This window comes from Chiloscyllium plagiosum, chromosome 9 (assembly GCF_004010195.1).
Source record: "Chiloscyllium plagiosum isolate BGI_BamShark_2017 chromosome 9, ASM401019v2, whole genome shotgun sequence".
Taxonomy (NCBI): Eukaryota; Metazoa; Chordata; class Chondrichthyes; order Orectolobiformes; family Hemiscylliidae; genus Chiloscyllium; species Chiloscyllium plagiosum.
The window spans coordinates 14,049,832-14,071,263 of record NC_057718.1 but is presented as its reverse complement, the minus strand read 5'-3'; the positions used below and the strand labels follow the sequence as shown (position 1 = coordinate 14,071,263).

The 21,432-nt window shown below is 40.6% G+C and overlaps 1 protein-coding gene across 2 annotated transcripts in view; it reads right to left on the bottom strand.

Moving 5' to 3' along the window:
* The window catches only part of efcab2 (EF-hand calcium binding domain 2), a 73,948-nt gene that overhangs the window by 33,807 nt on the left and 18,709 nt on the right, over positions 1-21,432 (bottom strand). For both annotated transcript variants that reach the window (XM_043695422.1, XM_043695421.1), the window contains exons 3-4: positions 11,662-11,734; positions 7,703-7,782 (exon numbers count right to left, since the gene is read on the bottom strand). In XM_043695422.1, the coding sequence (XP_043551357.1) occupies positions 7,703-7,782; positions 11,662-11,734 (153 nt within the window). The remainder of the gene's footprint in view (positions 1-7,702; positions 7,783-11,661; positions 11,735-21,432) is intronic.

Below are 21,432 nucleotides of genomic sequence, written 5' to 3'. Positions count from 1 at the left end.
TCAAGTCTTTAAGACGCAGGTTCGTAATTTGCGTGACCAAGTAGAATATCTTGAAAACAGGGGCAGGAGAAAAAACATTCGGATCATCGGTTGCCTGAGGGTAAGGAAGGTGAGCGGCTTGCGGAATTTGTTGAAGATTGGCTTCCAAAATTCCTTGACTTGGAGACTGGCATGAGAGGATTGAAGATAGAGAGGGCTCACCGGGTTGCAGCACGGAGGTAGGGTCTGGGTCAATGCCCTCGTCCTTTCCTGGTGCGGTTCCATCATTACCGGGGTAAGGAGAGAGTCATGGAGGCTTCCAGACTCCAGGGGGAGGATCCACAGGCCCTAATTTATGAGGGGTCTAAGATCATGTTTTTTCAGGACTTTTCAGCGGCGGTGATCCAGAAACGAAAATCATATGATGGTGTCAAGAGAAGATTGAAGGAGCTTGGGATTCAGTACTCCCTGAGATATCCGGCAGTGCTTCGGATCACCTTAGATGGATCCATGCACCTCTTAGACACATCGGAGAAGGCAAGAGACTTTGTGGACAAACTAACAGTAAGTTAAACAATTGTAGTATGTATAAATATCGTTGCTTGGGTATACGCTTATCATTCTGTAAAAGAAATGGAGGAAATCCGGTTGGAGCTTTGTTTTTTCCCCTTTTGTTTACCTCTATTGATAATAATTTGGTTCAAACTATGTCTGGCGGTTGTTAAGATGTACATTTTAAATTTCTAAGTTTAAAAGGATGGGTGGGGTATTTATTCCCCTTTTTTAAATAAAAGAATGTTTTTTTATTCATATTGATATTCTATGGGGTGTTTATTCTTTTTAGCTTGTGCTTGCGATGCCTCCTCTATGGAATTTAAATGTAATTGCAGAAGATTATGGCTAATGATTTGATTAAATGGTGTACCTGGAATATCAAGGGAAGTCACTCACCAATTAAGAGGAAGAAGGTACTCTTGAGTCTTAGAAAGGAGAAAGTGGCTATTGCTTTGTTACAGGAGACACATTTGGATGACAAGGAGCATCTGAAATTACAGCAGAATGGCTTTGACCGAGTTTATTTTTCATCATTTAATACCAGAAGTAGGGGAGTGGCTAAATTGGTTAGGAAAAATCTCCCATTTAAATTGTTGGAATGTGTTAAAGACACAAACGGAAGGTTTGTAATTCTTAAAGCCTTGATAAAAGGGGAAGAATATGGCATAATAAATGTTTATTGTCCCCCAGCTCATCCTCTTAAATTCTTGGTAGATGCTTTATCTAAACTGATAAGTCTCAAGTCTCGGCACATCATTATAGGGGGAGATTTTAACTGCCTCATGGACCCCACAGTAGACAGGTGGCCTAAAGGTCTCTCGATACCCTTTGCACAAACTAAACAGTTATTGGGTTTGTGTGGGGAATTAGGATTGGTGGACGTCTGGAGGTGTCTCCACCCTACAGGTAGGGATTTCACATTTTTCTCCAATCCACACAGATGTCACACAAGGATTGATTTTTTTTCTGACACCTGCGGTAACCCTGAATCTGGTGGCATCCTGTACGATTGGTACTATTGCCATCTCTGATCATGCTCCAGTGTACCTCATGGTTAAAATTAAGGATGTTACAGTGGATTCAAGGTACTGGCGAATGGACCCTTTATTCTCATTGACAGCAAGTTTGTGGAGTATTTCTCTAGGGAATTTTGGGCATTCCTAGACATCAACATAGGCTCGATTGATAGCTCATCTGTTCTCTGGGAAACTGCCAAAGCTTATGCCAGGGGGTTAGTTATTTCATATTCCACAAGTAGGAAGTGACAGAAGGGTGAGCAGCAACGTCTCCTTGAAGCACAGTTGAAGGCAGCCGGGAAGGCCTATTTTGACACACTCTCATTGGTCAAACTACAGAGGATTACGGTACTGCGATCTGCACTAAATTCTGTGCTCACGCAGACGGCAAAGAAGGAGCTGGCTTTTGCAAAGCAAAGGTTATACAAGCATGGTGACAAGCCACGCAAATACTTAGCATACCTTGCCAGAAAGAGAAGTGCCCCACAAACCATTACAGCGATTAGGGAAGAGTCTGGGAACCTAACATGTGATTCTAAAAATATTAATGTGGCGTTCCAAAGATTCTACTCTAAGTTATATCGGTCTGAGAATTGTGAGGAGGGGCAAGCCAAAATGGAATCTTCTTTTAGAGATCTGAAGCTCCCGGGTGTGACTCCCGAACAACAGTCCTTTCTCAATGCCCCATTATCAGAGCAAGAAGTGCAGGAAGCTGTGAGGCAGCTTCAGAGTGGAAAGGCACCCAGTCCTGATGGATTTCCCAGTGAATTCTATAAGGAATTTATAAGTATACTGTCAGGCCCGATGCTGAATATGTTTAATGATGCATACAGTCAAGATTATCTCCCACCATCTCTGAGAGAGGCCAATATTTCACTTATCCTTAAATAAGGGGAGGTTCCGGAAGACTGTGCTTCATACAGGCCCATCTCGCTCTTAAATGTGGACTTTAAGATCCTCTCTAAGGCTCTTGCGTTAAGGCTGGAGACTGTGTTACCCTCTATTATTAAAGAGGATCAGACGGGCTTCATAAAGGGTCACAGATCCTCCAATAACATTAGGAGGCAGCTTAACGTAATTCAAGCATGCCGACAGCAGTCAATACAGGGATTGGTGATTTCTTTAGATGCAGAGAAGGCATTTAACCAAGTTGAGTGGCTGTACAATGGGGTACGATCAAGAATTTTAATATTTCTAGGGGCAGCCGGCAGGGCTGTCCCCTTTCACCATTACTTTTTACGTTGGTGATTGAACTGTTGGCAGAGGCCATTCGTGGGGATCTCAATATATCAGCTCCAGAAGTGGGGTCAAAATTACATAAGATCTCGCTGTATGCAGACGATTTTCTAATTTTCTTGAGAAATCCAGCAGTTTCAATGCCTTGCCTGATACAATGCATTCACGCGTTTGGCGCTTTTTCAGGGTATAAGATTAATTTTGCTAAATCAGAGGCTATGCCTATGGGTGATCTTACGAAAGAGTTGGCTCTTGTATTTGGGCATATTCATTACTCCAGTGCTGGATTGGCTGTTCAAAGCTAATTTTACTCAATTATTTGGAAAATTTAAACAAGATCTCCAAAGATGGGAGGCACTTCCAGTCTCGTGGTTGGGTCGGATAGCGCTTATTAAGATGAATATTCTCCCTCATTTGCTATACCCTATACAGATGCTCCCCCTGATTTTCAATAAACAAACACTCAGGAGACTCAACGGCTGGTTCAGCTCCTTTATCTGGCGCCATAAATGGCCCCCCATTAAATTAGCCAAACTGCAGTTGCCTCACAGATTGGAGGGAGTAGACTTTCCAGACATTAAAAATTACCAATTAAGCACGCTTTTGACTGACATGAGTGATTGGGTTTGTGGGGACCCTCTTTCAATATGGCTATATATCAAAGCCTCCCAGGCAAGGTGCCCCCTTACCAGTTTGCTGATTTTGGACAAGATGAGGACAGTTAGGGACTATTACCATAACCCAATAGTCATCAATACTGTTAAAGCATGGAGGGCAATTCGGCAGAGGGAAGGTAATATTGGCAAAACATCTTTGTTTACACATTTAGTGGGTATGCTGAGTTTTCAACCAGGTATAATAGATTCAGGATTTAAACATTGGGCAGCTAGAGGTATATCTTGCATGGGTGATTTATTTGAGGGAGACGTAATGATGTCCTTCGATCAGTTAGTACGGAAGTACAAGTTACCTAATAGAGACCTCTTTCGTTTTTTTCAAGTTAGGGATTTTATTCAAAAAAGGATCACACTTTTGACTGATCCCTACAAATCTGACATAGAAAGCGGGGTACTAAGGGCTAAGAGTACACTCTCTATTAATACTCTATATCACCAAGTGGGGGGGTGCCACCTCAGATGAGTCTGATAAAATTTAAACCAGGGGTACCTTCAGCATGTCCCAAGTGCAAGGTCTGCACGGGCACTCCTATCCAGTGTCTCTAGTCTTGCGACAGGCTTCAAACATATTGTGGCGGGCACAATGGAGAGGATTTTGGGTGTAGGGGTGGACAAGGACCCTATTTCTCTCCTTTTGGGCCTACCCATTGTATTTCCTGCAGACGCGCATAAGAAAAAGCTTTTCAATATTCTTACGTTCTGTGCAAGGAAGAATATCTTGCTAGTTTGGATATCCGAAAACCCCCCCAGGCCTGTCGGGTTGGCGGAAGATTGTTATGGAGCATATTCCCCTGGATTTTCTCCCAAAATGGTACACCACAAAACTGAGAATTTTTACAAGACCTCGCAACCCTTTTTGAAATACCTGGACCCAGATTTATCTGCCACACTAACAAGAGCTTTTATGTAGCTGTAACGATTGAGTTTCATAAGTCCAATATCCAGGGAGGAGGAACTGTGAACGTATGAGTGTTTTTTGGCTGGGCTGAGTTATTACTATTTATTTGTTTGTTGTTAGTTATTTATTTATTTAGTTAAATAGCTAGTTTAAGTTTTTTTTAATTTTATATTTCTCGATATATGTTTATACATTTGTACAGGAGGGTGGGTTGGGGAATTTTTTTTATTATTTGGGTTTATTTTTGTACTATTTTTGTACTGTTTTGAATTGTACTGTTTTGTATTTGTTGTCATATTTAAAAATCTATATATTTAAAAATATATTATAAGAAAAAGCATGGCATTCCAACTGGAACTCTATCAACGAACACATCGCGTTAGACCCCATCTCCCACCCCCCGAGAAAAAACAAGAAATGACATCACCACAGGAAATGACATCATCAACCCAAAGAAACCCAAATAGATAGCAGGAATGATCAGCAGTGCTTCGCCCGGAGGCACCACTGAACATTTTAACTCGTCCATATACCTCTGCAGACGCTTTGTGTTATCCTCACCACTTGCCTTCCTACTTATTTTTGTGTCACCCACAAACCTGACCAGGTCTATTCACTTTCCTCATTCAAGTCATTAATATATATTGTTAATAGCTGTGATCCCAACACTGATTTCTGTGGCACTCCACTGGTTATATGTTGCTATCCTGAAAATCCTTCCCTTATCTCAACTCTGATGTGACTCATGGAATAGTAGGATTAGAGTGATGAATGTAATCCTACTGCAATTCATATAATTTCATTTTACAGTTAAAAATCAAAGATTATTGACTGAAATATTTACCATTGATTCAGGTAATACCAGTAGTCATTCAGGCACTACTACTCTGGTTTATAACGCCATCTGAAACTTCCCTCTCTCCTACCTATGTGTAAATTGCAGCCTCAATAATTTTTCTCATTCTATCCGTAATTGGTACAGAAGATGGGGAAAATAATAACTGTTAAATACAATACGATGCCTTTGTGCAGTCAATTTTACAGGGAATTCTCTTTTCATTTTAATCTTTGTCACATCACATCAGTGACCAAATGCTAGAATTCCACACCAGATGATTATATATAATTTGCAAGTCAGAGGAATAAAAGAATAAAAACAATGCAGTTAAACTGAAAATGTACCTGTACAGTACAAAGCACAGGGAGTACATTATTAATTTAAATTTCTGGAAACGTAGTCTAATAAGAAAATTCAGATATTTATCACATTTAGATAACAAAGTGGTTTGATTCCTTGATATAATCATGATCATTGTTTCATTTCATATAACAAAAATCATTTTTTTAATATGTAGAAACATGTGAATAAACAGACTTAAGGAACACTTGTGTAAATAGGGATAATAATTAGGCAGTCAATTATCCTCAGAAAATACTTTTTATTTATCGTTTAGTATCTAATTATTAGCCAATTTAGTCTGTAAACTTCTTTCCTAAATGCCAATATCCATCATTTTGAAGAAAGCTTGGTTATACAGGGTAAAATACTGAATTTGTTTGTTTGTTCATCACAAACAAGGTAATTGCTAATTATAAGGGGAGACAGTAGCATAGTAGTCAACAAAAGAATAACACAGAGACCCAAAGTATTGCCCAAGGGACATGTCCCACCATGAATAGTGGTTAATTAAAATTCAATTAAGCAAATATGAAAACAAAATGTTAGGCTCAGTGATGGTAGCCATGAAGTCAACATCAATTGTCAGTGAAAATCTATCGAATTCACTAATGTTCTTTAGTGATGGAAATCTGCTAACTGTACCTAGTTTGGTTTACATGTGACTCCAGGACCACAGCAATGTTCTTAACTCTTAGCGGCCTCCTGAAAGTGGCCTAGCAAGCAACCCAGTGAAAGGGCTGTGGGATGGTCAACAAATGCTGGCCTTGGCAGCAATGCCCAGATCCCATTAAAGAATAAATAAGAGTAAATAAAAGTTCAAGGCCAGCATGAATAGAATAAAAATATGTAGCTTTAATATCATTGGAGAAATATGTTCATGTAGAGAAACTGTTAATCAATCATCAGTAAATCAAAACAAAACAATTCTATAAAAATCTAAAATTACAACAGTCTCTCACTGTTTTGGTGATTGGAGCACTTGATATATCTATAAATATTCTAGATTTGGATTTCAAAATAGAGGCAAATAGATGTGGGTCAGTTCTATAAATTAAAAAAAATCAGAAAATCAATTTGGAACAATAACCTAAATGCATCAGAGGGTGATGAAAATCTCTGAAACTGTGATGAATTAAGACCACCTGTTGCAGGCAGCTCGGCATGTGGATCTGCTCCCAGTAAGCAGTATAGCTTTGATCACTGCCTTTCCAAACTCCTGCTGGAGCCAAACCTATACAGTTGATAAAATGAATACGTTGACTAACACACAGGCTCCAAGGAAATAAAAGTTATTAGAAGGCAAAACCTCAAATCCGAAACTTTGAACACAAGCTAAAAGGACCAAACAAAATCCACCATGACTGAATCATGCATGGATATCATTGTTTCAATTGTAACATGGCCATAGAACAGTAGAAACAAATCAAAGTTATTAGTAGTTCAAAATGAAACTCAATCACTGTCTGTCAAAGTGAAATAAGTCTGTGTTGGAAAAGGGTTTCTAGGATGTTGATGAATACTTTGGGCACATGGTGGCACTATTCATCACAATGTCTGTTGCTTCATTATTCAATTCTATGATAGTTCAACATCCTATAAAATCCTACATACTTAAAAACGAAAACTTAAAAAGGTTACACCTTTTGAATTAGATCTTAGTCCCTGCTAAGTTGCCCCCAAAGAAAATTGGTGGCTCCCATAACTGCAGTCCGCTGAACAATACAAAGAGAGACCAAAGGAAAATACTGAGAAGGTCTACACATGGAATTTCAATGAAAACACATCAGCTATCTGTGTAAGATCTTTCAAACAAGATTTTGATGCCAACAGGTAACAACATAAATGAGTTGGAATCGGCCATTCTCAGGCCTGGCACCTCACTTTCACAAACTGCTAAAATTCCCAATCATCCCAGCAGTTTAACACCAATGAAGTTTATTTAAGCATTTGTGGAAGATTAGGAATGTGGAACAATAATTAATATGCAGTCCTAAAAATATTTATAGAAAATGTGGCAAAATATCTGTTTGGATGTTAACAAATGATGTTGTAACAGATTGGAAATTTTTGATCATCACAGTGATAAATTTTTACTTCATAAATTATCAAGGCACTTAAAGAAATTAGTATATAAATCAACAAATAAAGACTTAGAACTCACTTCCTTTCTAATAACACTCTAGTCATCATAGGAAGGAACTTATCAAGTTGTATATATCCCGTGGGTTCCTCTTCCTCCACCTTTAAATAGAAATTGCAAAACAAAATTACAATATAAAACAACTCAGGTACATTAATATTTTAATTCCATTAATCTTCCTCTAGACACCAAACAGATACAATTGCAATACAGTACTTTGCTGGCTACAAATGACCATGTTCAAGAAGAGTAGCAAAGATAGGCTATGTAATTACAGATCAGTTAGTCTGTGGTAGAGAAATTATTGGGTACAAATTCTGAAGGTTAGATTAATAAATACTTGCAAAGACAGAGATTGATCAGGGATAGTCAGCGCAAATTTGTTAGAGGGAGATGCTGTCTGACTAATTTAATTGAGTTTTTTTGAAAAAGTAACTAAATATATTGATGAGGCTAACGCAGTTGATTTGGTTTATGTGGATTTCAGTAAGGCCTTTGACAAGACTTCACATAGAAGGCTAGTCCAAAATGTAAAGGCAAGTTGGCAAACTGGATCCAAACTGGCTTACAATTAGGAGGCAAAAGGTGATGGTGGAAGGTTATTTTTGTAATTGGAAGACTGTGACAAACAGCATACCACAGGGATTGGTGCTGAGTCACTTTTTTTAAAAAATTCATTCACAGTATGCAGGCATTGCTGGCTAGGTTAGCATTTATTGCCCATCTCTAATTCCTCAGAGGGCGGTTAAGAGTCAACCGTATTGCTGTGGGTCCAGAGTCACATGTAGACCAGACTAAGTAAGATTGGCAGTTTCCTTCCCTCAAGGACATTAGTGAAACAGATGGGTTTTTCCAACAATTGGCAACAATTTCATGATCATCGTGAGACTCTTAACTCCAAACTTATTTTTATTGAATTCAAATTCCTGCATCCTCCATGGTGGGATTTGAACCTGGCTCCTCCTACCTGAGACTCTGGAATTATAGTGTAGATTCCCTACAGATTCCCCACAGTGTGGAAACAGGCCCTTCGGCCCAACAAGTCCTTCTGAAGAGTAATCCACCCATTCCCCGACATTTAGCCATGACTAATCCACCTAACACTTTCACCTGACAAATTCACCTGACCTGCACATCTTTGGACTGGAGGAGGAAACCGGAGCACCCGGAGGAAACCCACGCAGACACGGGAAGAACGTGCAAACTCCACACAGGCAGTTGCCCTGGTGCTGTGAGGCAGCAGTGCTAACCACTGAGCCACCGTGCTGCCCCGTCTAGTGATATTACCACTAGTCTATTGCCTCCCCCAAATATATAGAAGGTATAATTAGTGAGTTTGCAGATGACACAATAATTGGTGGTGTTAATAGTGAGGAGGATGGTCTCGAGCTACAATCTCTGACATTGACCAGCTGATAAATTGGGCAGAGCAATAGCACATAAAATTTAATCCTGCTAAGTGTGAGGTGATGCATTTTGGGAGTCTAATAGGACAAGGCATACATAATGAATGGCAGATCTCGAGGGAGTACTGAGGAACAAAGGGACTTTGACGTACAAGTCATAGATCCCTGAAGGTATCTGCACAGGTAGACAGGGTGGTGAAGAGGGCAGAATGCTTGTCTTTGTTAGCCACAGCATACAATATAGCAGCGAGGAAGTCTTGCTACAACTTATAAACATTGGCTAGGCCACAGATGGAATACTGTATGCAGTTCTGGTTACCACACTACTGGAAGGAGTGTACTGGAGACACTGCAGAGAAAATTCACCAGGATGTTACCAAGGATGAAATGTCTCATTTATGAGGAGAGACTGAATAGGCTGGATTGATTGCTTTCCTTGGAGCAGAGGAGGTTTAGTGGGAATCTAATTGAGGTATACAAAATTATGATACGCATAGACAGAGTAGGTCATGAGAATCTTTTCCCATGGTAGATATATCTAAGACCTGAGGCACACATTTAAGATGAGGAGCAAGTGGTTTACAGGAGATCTTAGAATTTGTTTTTGCCACCCAGAAGGTGGTAGAAATATGGACCATGGTGCCTGAGAGGCAGGCAGTCTCACAACATTTAAGAAGCATCTGGATGAGCATTTAAAATCTAGATTAGAGTGGTCCTGGAAAAGCACAGCAGGTCAGACAGCATCCGAAGAGCAGGAAAATCAATGTTTCGGACATTGAAGGGTTTTTGCCCGAAACGTTGATTTTCCTCCTCCTCAGATGCTGCCTGACCTGCTGTGCTTTTCCTGCACCACTCTGATCTAGACTCTGATTTCCAGCATCTGCAGTCCTCACTGTTGTCTGAGCATTTAAAATATCAAGGCACAATAGGCTAAGGAACACGTGCAGGTAAATGGGATTAGTGTAGTTTGGTGCTTGTTGGCCAGCATACATAGTGGACTGAAGGGCCTATTTCTATGTTGTATGACACTATGGCTCCATGATAATATATAGTTTTTCTGGCAATATTGAAACCTAGGTTATAAATCAAAGTCAAAGTGTTGGGGGTGAACAACATTGCTTTCAAAATAGCTAAATGTCAAAATAATCCAGATTGTTAAAACATAACGTAGGTAATTAAGTGCCATTTTAATTGATATTAAATTATCAGAAAACATCATGACAGTTGACTACCAAGAGGCTGAAATAAAAGCTTTTAACTTTCTGTAGTTTGCAGCATTTTCTTTTGCTAAATCAAATTATAATGCTTAATCTCGATAAAAATGATTTCATATTCACAATACAAACATATATATTTGATTTATTTCATGAATCAACAATTTCATATTTAAGTGAAATGTCCTGTTGAGTTTTCCTTCTTATGCTTGCTTTTGTACATTTTAGGGATAAATTTATTCTTTTTGGAGAATGTTTATTTCATAATCTTCCATTATTCATTAAACAAGGTATTTCAGTTTGTTGCACAATAGTGTGCATTTAAGATTATGTAATGTATACATTTCTTAGAATGCACAGAACTTCTGGATATAAAATAGTGAATGTTGCATAGTATATGAGAGTGTTGTAGCAACGGGCTCACTAGGCTGTTTTTTTATCTTATGGGTGAGTATTGAGAATTGAGAAATTTCCTGACTATATACACCCATCTTGGAAAAAGTTGCTTCAAATATAAGATTTTCATTGTAGGGTGGTTAGTGCAGACTAGCCGAGTCAGCCAATTTTAGGAAGCGTTTGGAAGTAGCCACAAGACCTCATGGTTAACCAGACATGCTGTTTATAAGGCTCTGGAACAGTTAGGGTCATTTAGCTCTCACAGCTCACATCCCTCAGCCAAGAATGAATGGTGAGACCTAGCTGAGAGCTCCAACACCCATTAGAATGTTGAAATTGCTGAGTCCCAATGTTTCAAGTGCTTTTACTTTCTGCTTTTGATCATTAAAGGGAGTTATGTAACTGACTTGTTTATTGGCCTTTACTGAAAGGACTGTTTCAAGTGAAATTATTTTTTAAAACTTTTTTAGCACGTTGTGTCAATTTGGTTCAATACATTGGGTGAATACAGCATCATGGCCTGGCATGATGATATGAGAGGCCATGTGCTGGTGGTTGCGTAGTTTTGCATATAGTGTATGAGGGGCTATGGTGAGGGTAGAGGGCATAACTTGGTATGGAGTGTGTGTGAGACCATGGAGGGGGGTATGGGGCTTAGATTGGCATTGGGTGCATGGGTCTTGATGAGGTCTGGACAAGGACATAGAAGGCACGGCTTTTGTGCCATTATCATTAGCTTCTAACATTATCTCTTTAATACCCAGAGGTTCAGGTCAGGTCCAAAAAGATAAAATCAAAGGATTGCGAACCCTCTAATCATTTATTGCATTACATTATGCCAAATGAACAGATACACATCGGGCAGTAACTGTAAATAATTGGCTTTGCGCTGGCTCTGTTTTCTCAAATTAACGCATGTCAATTTTATATCATTTGAGAATAGTACGAGTTAAACTTGGCATACCTCTGCCAACAGTTCATGAAGTTCTCCTTCACTTGGGCAACAGCCCAGAGATCTAATTATTGTGCCAATTTCCCTATGTACAGAAGATAAACAGATTAGCCATGCAATTTAATAAATGGATTTCATAAAATACAGATGATAGATAATCAAATTTATAGATGTCTTTAACACAGAAATGCTGCTTAAATAGCAATATTTTTAATAAGGGATCTCATCTACATCAAAAACCATGATAGTTACGCTCAAATATTTTGTAAATCATCTGAAGTTTTAGTCACAGCCAGAAACTAGCAATGTATGTTTAAACTGATTTCATAGGGCGTTGCTCACAGAAAAATGAAAAATGTGGTTCTTTCTGTAACCAACTCTGTCCTTTTGCTTTACTTTCTTGTTCATTCTGTTGCTCCAGTCTAACTATTTTTTATTACGTACAGGTCATAGTGCTATAATGCTCAATTCATTCATGCGAATTCGCTGTAATGCAATTGACGAATTGGGGACACTGTTTCTAAAGCATAAACTCTTAAAACATGTGTTAGCTGTAACACGATTACATCACCGACACAGTAAGTGCTATTTCTATAGTGCAATATTTCTATAATACGGGTTGCACAATAGCGCAACCGTCGTGTTATAGAAGAACTACCTGTGGTAAGTCTCTACAAGTCCCACATTCTTTGTCATTGCTATATCTATAACTTTGAATCTTTCTTCAAATAATTTTTATGACAGATCATATCACCAAAGTTATGTTACAATACAGCTAGGGACCTGTAACTTATTTCTTAAACTAACTTCTGAGATTCCAGGAACTTAGTAAGAGAATAAAGCCACAATATGCCATGGTTTTGAACAAACAAAAATAAACTTTGCCATATGAAGTTAGAACAATAATACAGTTGTACAACCCATGTTCCAATATTCAAAATTAACATAAGGTTAATATCAGTAACAGTCAACCTGCAGCTGAGCATCCCACAGAAAATGTCAAATCACAAATGCAGTCAAGACAGATCTCACAGATTTCTCAGCAACCCTCCATGCTTTAGTGAAACCATGGGACATCAAGTCTCATGAATTCTTTCCAAGTGATTCTAATTTTTCTCTTTCAAAGATTTAGTTTCAGAATTCTGTCAAAAGCAGACCTTTCACGGACAGTCTCAACAAATGCTCATGTTGTGGTACTTCACTCTCCCAGTTGGGAATACACTCTCCAGATTTCCGGAAACTGCACTATAGAACCTACTCATGGGCACACTTTCAGTTTGTTCACAGGCAGCCAGCTTCACCAAGTTCTTCGAGTCACAGTGTCACACAGCATGGAAATAGACCCTTTGGTCCAACCAATCCATGCCGAACATAATCCCAAACTAAACTAGTCCCACCTGCCTGCTCCTGGTCCATATCCCTCCAAACATTTTGTATCCATGTACTTATCCAAATTAGCGAGTTTTAAGAAGTTTTGTAGCTCAGGTTGAGGTTCTGGATGTAGATTTGCTCGCTGAGCTGGAAGGTTCATTTTCAGACGTTTCATCACCATACTAGATAATATCATCAGTGAGCCTCCGGATGAAGCACTAGTGGCATGGCCCATTTTCTATTTATGTGTTTAGGTTTCCTTGGATTGGTGACAGCATTTCCTGTGGTGACATCATTTCCTGTGGTGGCATCATTTTTTGATCTTTTTCTCAGAGGGTGGTAAATGGGATCTAAGTCAATGTGTTTGTTGATAGAATTTTGGTTGGAATGCCATGCTTCTAGGAATTCTCGTGCTTGTCTCTGTTTGACTTGTCCTAGGATGGATGTATTGTCCCAGTCGAAGTGATGTCCTTCCTCATTTGTATGTAAGGATACCAGTGAGAATGAGTCATGTCTTTTTGTGGCTAGTTGATGTTCATATATCCTGGTGGCTAGTTTTCTGCCCGTCTGTCCAACATAGTGTTTGTTACAGGTTTTGCAAGGTATTTTGTAAATGACATTAGTTTTGCTTGTTGTCTGTATCAGGCCTTTCAAGTTCATTAGCTGCTGTTTTAGTGTGTTGTTGAGTTTGTGGGCTACCATGATGCCAAGAGGTCTGAGTAGTCTGGCAGTCATTTCCGAGATGTCTTTGATGTAGTGGAAGTGGCTAGGGTTTCTGGACGCATTTTGTCTGCTTGTTGGGGTTTGTTGCTGAGAAGTCGGTGGACTGTGTTTATTGAGTACCCAATCTTGTTGAATATACTGTATGGTTGATTTTTCTCCGCTCTGCATAGTTCCTCTGAGCTGCAGTGTGCGGTGGCTCGTTGAAACCATGTTCTAATGCAGTTTCGTTTGTGGGTGTTGGGATGATTACTTCTGCAGTTCAGTATTTGGTCAATATGTGTTGTTTTCCTGTAGACGCTGGTTTGTTGTTCGCTCTACTGTGACATTTAGGAATGGTAGTTTGTTGTTGTTTTCCTCCTCTTTTGTGAATTTTATGCCAGTAAGGGTATTATTGATGGTTTTGAAGGTTTCCTCTAATTTGTTTCGTTTTGTGATGACAAAGGTAGTTTGGGTTGGATGGTTGGCAGAATTGTTTGTTTGAGTCTCTGCATTACTGCCTCTGCTAGGAACCCTGATATCTGAGATCCCATGGGTGTTCCGTTGGTTTGTCTGTAGGTTTTGTTGTTGAAGGTGAAGTGGGTGGTAAGGCATCGGTCCACGAGCTTGACGACATTGTCCTTGCTGATGAAGTTGGTGTTGTTTCCTGTATGAGTCTTTGGTTCTTCTAATAATGTAGTGAGTGTTTCCTTGGCCAGGTTGATGTTGATGAATGTGAACAGGGCTGTTATGTCAAAGGAGACCATTATTTCATCCTCTTCTATCTTAATGTCTTTGATGGTCTTCAAAGGTGTCATCCACGTAGCGGATGCAAAGTTTGGGTTGAATAGTTGACAGAACTGTTTGTTCAAGTCTCTGCATTACTGCCTCTGATAAGAACCCTGATATCGGAGATCCCATGGGTGTTCTATTGGTTTGTCTATAGAATTCCAGAAGACCATCAAAGACATTAAGATAGAAGAGGATGAAATAATGGTCTCCTTTGACATAACAGCCCTGTTCACATTCATCAACATCAACCTGGCCAAGGAAACACTCACTACATTATTAGAAGAACCAAAGACTCATACAGGAAACAACACCAACTTCATCAGCAAGGACAATGTCGTCAAGCTCGTGGACCGATGCCTTACCACCCACTTCACCTTCAACAACAAAACCTACAGACAAACCAACGGAACACCAATGGGACCTCAGATATCAGGGTTCCTAGCAGAGGCAGTAATGCAGAGACTCAAACAAACAGTTCTGCCAACCATCCAACCCAAACTACCTTTGACATCACAAAACGAAACAAGTTAGAGGAAACCTCCAAGACCATCAATAATACGCTTACTGGCATAAAATTCACTGAAGAGGAGGAAATCAACAACAAACTGCCAGTTCTAGATGTTGCAGTAGAGCGAACAGCCAATGGGGAACTTCAAACCAGCGTCTACAGGAAAACAACACATACTGACTAAATAAATTTGCTGCCAGACATACTGACTAAATACTGAACTACAGAGGTAATCATCCCAACATCCACAAACAAAGCTGCATTAGAACATTATTTCAATGAGCCATCACACACTGCAGCAGAGAGGACCTATGCAGTGCAAAGGAAAATCACCTCTACAGTATATTCAAAAAGGACAGGTACCCAATGAACACAGTCCACCGATTTCTCAGCAACAAACCCCAACAAACAGACAAAATTTGTCCAGAAAACCTCGCCACTTCCCCTACATCAAAGACATCTCGAATATGACTGCCAGACTACTCAGAACTCTTGGCATCATGGTAGCCCACAAACCCACCAACACACTAAAACAGCAGCTAATAAACTTGAAAGACCCTATACAGACAACAAGCAAAACTAATGTCATTTACAAAATATCTTGCAAAAACTGTAACAAACACTATATTGGACAAACAGGCAGAAAACTAGCCACCAGGACACATGAACATCAACTAGCCATAAAAAGACATACTGTCATTAGTATCCTTACATACAGATGAGGAAGAACACTACCTCGGCTGGGACAACACATCCATCCTCAGAGAAGCCAAAAGAGACATGCACAAGAATTCCTAGAAGTATGGCATTCCAACCAGAACTCTATCACCAAACACATTGACTTTGATCCCATTTACCACCCCCTGAGAAAAAGAACAGGAAATGATATCATCACAGGAAATGACATCACCAACCCAAGGAAACCTAAACACATACATAGAAAGTGGGCCATGCCAACAGTGCTTCACCTGGAGGCTCACTGATGTTACCTGGTATAGTGACGAAATGTCTCAAAACGAACTTTCCAGCTCAGTGAGCAAACCTACATCCAGAACTTATCCAAATGTCACTTAAACATTGCAACTGTACTCAAAACCACCACTTCCTCAGGAAGTTCATTCCGCACATGGACCACCCTCTGTGTAAAAGATTTGCCCCCCCATGTCTTTTTAAAACCTCTCCCCTCTCCCCTTAAAAATATGCTCCCTAGTCTGGAAATCCCCCATCCTAGGGAAAAGATACCTACCATTAACTCTATCAATACCTCTCATTATTTTATAAACTTCTATTAGGTCACCTCTCAACCTCATAGAGTCATAGAGTTACAGAGATGTACAGCATGGAAACAGACCCTTCGGTCCAACCTGTCCACGCCGACCAGATATCCCAACCTAATCTAGTCCCACCTGCCAGCACCCGGCACATATCCCTCCAAACCCTTCCTATTCATATACCCATCCAAATGCCTCTTAAATGTTGCAGTTGTACCAGCCTCCACCACATCCTCTGGCAGCTCATTCCATACACGTAGCACCCTCTGCGTGAAAAGGTTGCCCCTTAGGTCTCTTTTATATCTTTCCCCTCTCACCATAAACCTATGCCCTCTAGTTCTGGACTCCCCGAACCCAGGGAAAAGACTTTGTCTATTCATCCTATCCATGCCCCTCATAATTTTGTAAACCTCTATAAGGTCACCCCTCAGCCGCCAACGCTCCAGGGAAAACAGCCTCAGCCTGTTCAGCCTCTCTATATAGCTCAAATTCTCCAACCCTGGCAACATCCTTGTACATCTTTTCTGAACCCTTTCAAGTTTCACAACATATTTCCGACATGAAGGAGACCAGAATTGCATGCAATATTCCAACAGTGGCCCAACCAATGTCCTGTACAGCCGCAACATGACTTCCCAACTCATGTACTCAATACTCTGACCAATAAAGGAAAGCATAACAACTGCCTTCTTCACTATCCTATCTACCTGCGACTCCACTTTCAAGGAGCTATGAACCTGCACTCCAAGGTCTCTTTGTTCAGCAACACTCCCTAGGACCTTACTATTAAGTGTATAAGTCCTGCTAAGATTTGCTTTCCCAAAATGCAGCACCTCGCATTTATCTGAATTAAACTCCATCTGCCACTTCTCAACTGTCCCAGCCTATCCAGCCTTTCTTTATAACTCAAACCTTCCAAACCCAGGAGCATTCTGGTAAATCTCTTCTGAACCTTCTCCAGCTTAAAAATATCCTTCCTATAACTGGGCAACCAGAACTGGACACAGTATTCCAGAAGAGGCCTCACCAATGTCCTGTAAACCTAAATATGACTTACCAACACCTGTACCCAAGGACTGAGCAATGAAGGCAAGCGTGCCAAGCCTTTTTAACCACCCTGTCTACACGTGATGCATACTTCAAAGGATTACGTATCTGGACCCCTCGGTCCCTCTGTTCTACAATACTACTCAAGGCCCTAATATTAATTGTATAAGCTCTACCCTTGTTTGTTGTATCAAAATGCAATACCTCGCATTTATCCAGCTTCCAGCTGTAAGCTGGCTCAGCTACATAGTACACCACTGCTTGTGGGCTTTTGCATCCCACTCTCTATACTGCAATGAATATTAATGATTCACAGGGTTCTTCCAACTCCCCACAGCTGCTAGGACTTCACATGAATCTTACCTGCACCAAACTATCAAAAAGCTCTGGGACTTCCTCCTGAGCCTTAACTACACAGAACCAGTGGCCTTCAGTCACCTTCTCAGCATCATAATTACACAGCCTGCCTGTTGCATGGGTCGCTGCAGGACATATGCTCACACACTCTCTTAACTCTAACTGGCTCTAGATCTTGAATGTTTGAGAGACCTATGAAAACCGTACAACAAGCCCCATCCCTGTTGCTAAGCAGAATTGAATAATAACTAGTTGTGAAACTAAAATGCAGCTAATATTGGACCACCAAGTCTCCGGAATGTTACAATTTTCACACATTGCTAGCTTATACAATATAAATATATAACAAAAAAGACACACTTCTCCTATGTTGCCCTTTCTGAAGATCTTCACTTCTCCCTGTTTCCATTTCTTACGTATATCTCATATTTATTCTTGGTGTTGGAGAGACATTCTGGAATGGAATCCAATGTGTGTAGGAGGAGTCAGGGAGGAGCTAAGGGAATGTGGGGATACAGACATCTTAAACAGGAAAAGTAGTCAATGCTTATGATGAAAGTCTATAATAGCTGGACGATTTCTAGATTTTTGTCCTGATGTGTCCAGAATACAATCCAGTTTGCATAAGCGTGCCAAGCCTTTTTAACCACCCTGTCTACACGTGAGGCATACTTCAAAGAATTATGTACCTGGACCCCTCGGTCCCTCTGTTCTACAATACTACCCAAGGCCCTAATATTAATTGTATAAGCTCTACCCTTGTTTGTTGTATCAAAATGCAATACCTCGCATTTATCCAGCTTCTAGCTGTAAGCTTGCTCAGCTACATAGTACACCACTGCTTGTGGGCTTTTGCATCCCACTCTCTACTGCAATGAATATTAATGATTCACAGGGTTCTTCCAACTCCCCACAGCTGCTAGGACTTCACATGAATCTTACCTGCACCAAACTATCAAAAAGCTCTGGGACTTCCTCCTGAGCCTTACCTACACAGAACCAGTGGCCTTCAGTCACCTTCTCAGCATCATAATTACACAGCCTGCCTGCTGCATGGGTCGCTGCAGGGCATATGCTCACACACTCTCTTAACTCTAACTGGCTCTAGACCTTGAATGTTTGAGAGACCTATGAAAACCGTACAACAAGCCCCATCCCTGTTGCTAAGCAGAATTGAATAGCAACTAGTTGTGAAACTAGAATGCAGCTAATATTGGTCCACCAAGTCCCCAGAATGTTACAATTTTCACACATTGCTAGCTTATACAATATAAATATAACAAAAAAAAACACACTTCTCCTATGTTGCTCTTTCTGAAGATCTTCACTTCTCCCTGTTTCCATTTCTTACGTATACCTCATTTTTTCTTGGTGTTGGAGAGACATTCTGGAATGGAATCCAATGTGTGTAGGAGGAGTCAGGGAGCAGCTAAGGGAATGTGAGGAGACAGACATCTTAAACAGGAAAAATAGTCTATAATAGCTGGACGATTTCTAGATTTATTGTCCTGATGTGTCCAGAATACAATCCAGTTTGCATAAATGAGAGAAGGCAGAGGCTCTTATTTACATGGAAGGACGCCAGTGGCTGAGGTCTGCACCGGGATGTTAGGCTGTACAGTGGTGTATGATTTAAACAGGTAAGACATAGCAGGTTCAGGTCAAGAGGGAGTGGATTAAGTTAACTGTAGGAGAAGTAGTAGGGAGGCAGAGGTTTTGAAACTAGAACGGGAAGAGAACTTGGGGGTAAGGTACACAATGACATTCAAAAACTGGGCTCGGTGCTGACAAGTAAGTAGTAGGTTCCTGAATACAAATGTCATCATGCAGCAGCAAAAACATGGAATACACTGACACTTGGTGGTTAATTTGATCATTGCTGTCAGCACACTGACCCACATACAGGCAATGTAAATGATATGCATTTTCCACAGGCTCTTGTGTAATGTCGTAAGCCTGTGGTAATTAGTATGTTTCAAGGACCAGATAGTTTCCAGAGGAGAAAACTTCAACCTGTTTTCAATTATAATGATGGTAAAATGGGATCACTGTGGGCAGGGTATTGCATTCAGGGTAGGGAAACCAATGTCAGAACCATTTTTGAATCCCAATTCTGCACCAGAGGAAGTGTCAAGGGGAGCTAGTCCCACTATCTATGATTTTCACATAAGCGGCTGAGGGAAGCTTTCGTGTCCAATTAATAATTCGTAATGTGGGATGGAGTTAGGGCTTCTGAAATATGGGTCCAATTTAAAGGCATCACAGCAGCCATTATCATGCCAACTGTTTGGAAGCACACTGGTTCCAGTTTTTTTTACTCTCCAGCGGGACATTACTGGCTGATCAACATTTATTGCTTTTTCCTAGCTGCCCTTCAGAAGGTGGTTATGAGCTGTTTACTTGAAGCGCTGCAATCTACATACTGTAGGTGGATCCACAATGCCATTAAGGAGGAAATTCCAGGATTTTCATCCAGTGACAATGAAGGTTCGACGATATACTTCTGAGTCAGGATAGTGTGTGGTTTGGAGTAGAGCTTGCAGCTGACCAGGAGAAAATGCCTGCCACATGGAGAAGGGCTGTCCCTTGCTTCAAGGATTCGGAACGTGAAACATTACTGGAGGCAATAAGAGAGAGGAGGGATGTCCTGTTTACAGAAGGCAGGAGAAAGCCACCCAGTGAAACAAGGCAAGCATGTAGGCTTGGACGTGGTTAAAAGTGCCATTCAGAGGAACCTGGTGCATGGTTCTTAATAACCTTCTTCATTCTGGCAAAATGACCCTCAAGATAAAGACAGTTCAATATGGAGGCTATAGATTTACAATGAGATTCAGCACTTTCAGCATGGCCATGTGCAGGACTGCACAGATCCAAAGAATGCAGCATCATGGAACAGAACAGAATAAAGTCACAGAATTATAGAGATGTAAAGCACATAAACAGACCCTTCAGTCCAACTGGTCCATGCTGACCAGATATGCTAAACTAATCTAGTCCCATTTGCCAGCATTTGGCCCATATCCCACTAAACACTTCCTATTCATATACCCATCCACATGCCTTTTAAAAGTTGTAATTGTACCAGCCTCCACCACTTCCTCTGGCAGCTCATTCCATACACGCACTACCATCTGTGTGAAAAAGCTGCCCCTTAGGTCCCTTTTAAATCTTTCCCCTCTCACCTTCTAGTTTTGGACTCCCCCACCCCAGAGGAAAGACGTTGTCTATTTACTCTATCCATGCCACTCATGATTTTATAAACCTCTGTAAGGTCACTCCTCAGCCTCTGACACTCCAGGGAAAACAGCCCCAGCCTATTCAGTTGGTCCATATAGCTCCAACCATCCAACCCTGCCAACATCCTTGTAAATCTTTTATGAACCCTATCAAGTTTCACAACATCCTTCTGATAGGAGGGAGACCAGAACTGCACACAATACTCCAAAAGTGGCCTAACCAATGTACTGTACAACCACAACATGACCTCCCAACTCCTGTACTCAATGCTCTGACCAATAAAGGAAAGCATCCAAATGCCTTCTTCACTATTCTAGCTACCTGCGACTCCACATTCAAGGAACTATGAACCTGCACTCCAAGGTCTCTTTGTTAAACAACACTCCTCAAGACCTTACCATTAAGTGTATAAGTCCTAACCTCATTTGCCTTTCCAAAATGCAGCACCTAACACTTATCGAAATTAAACTCCATCTGCCACTCTTTGGCTCATTGACCCAT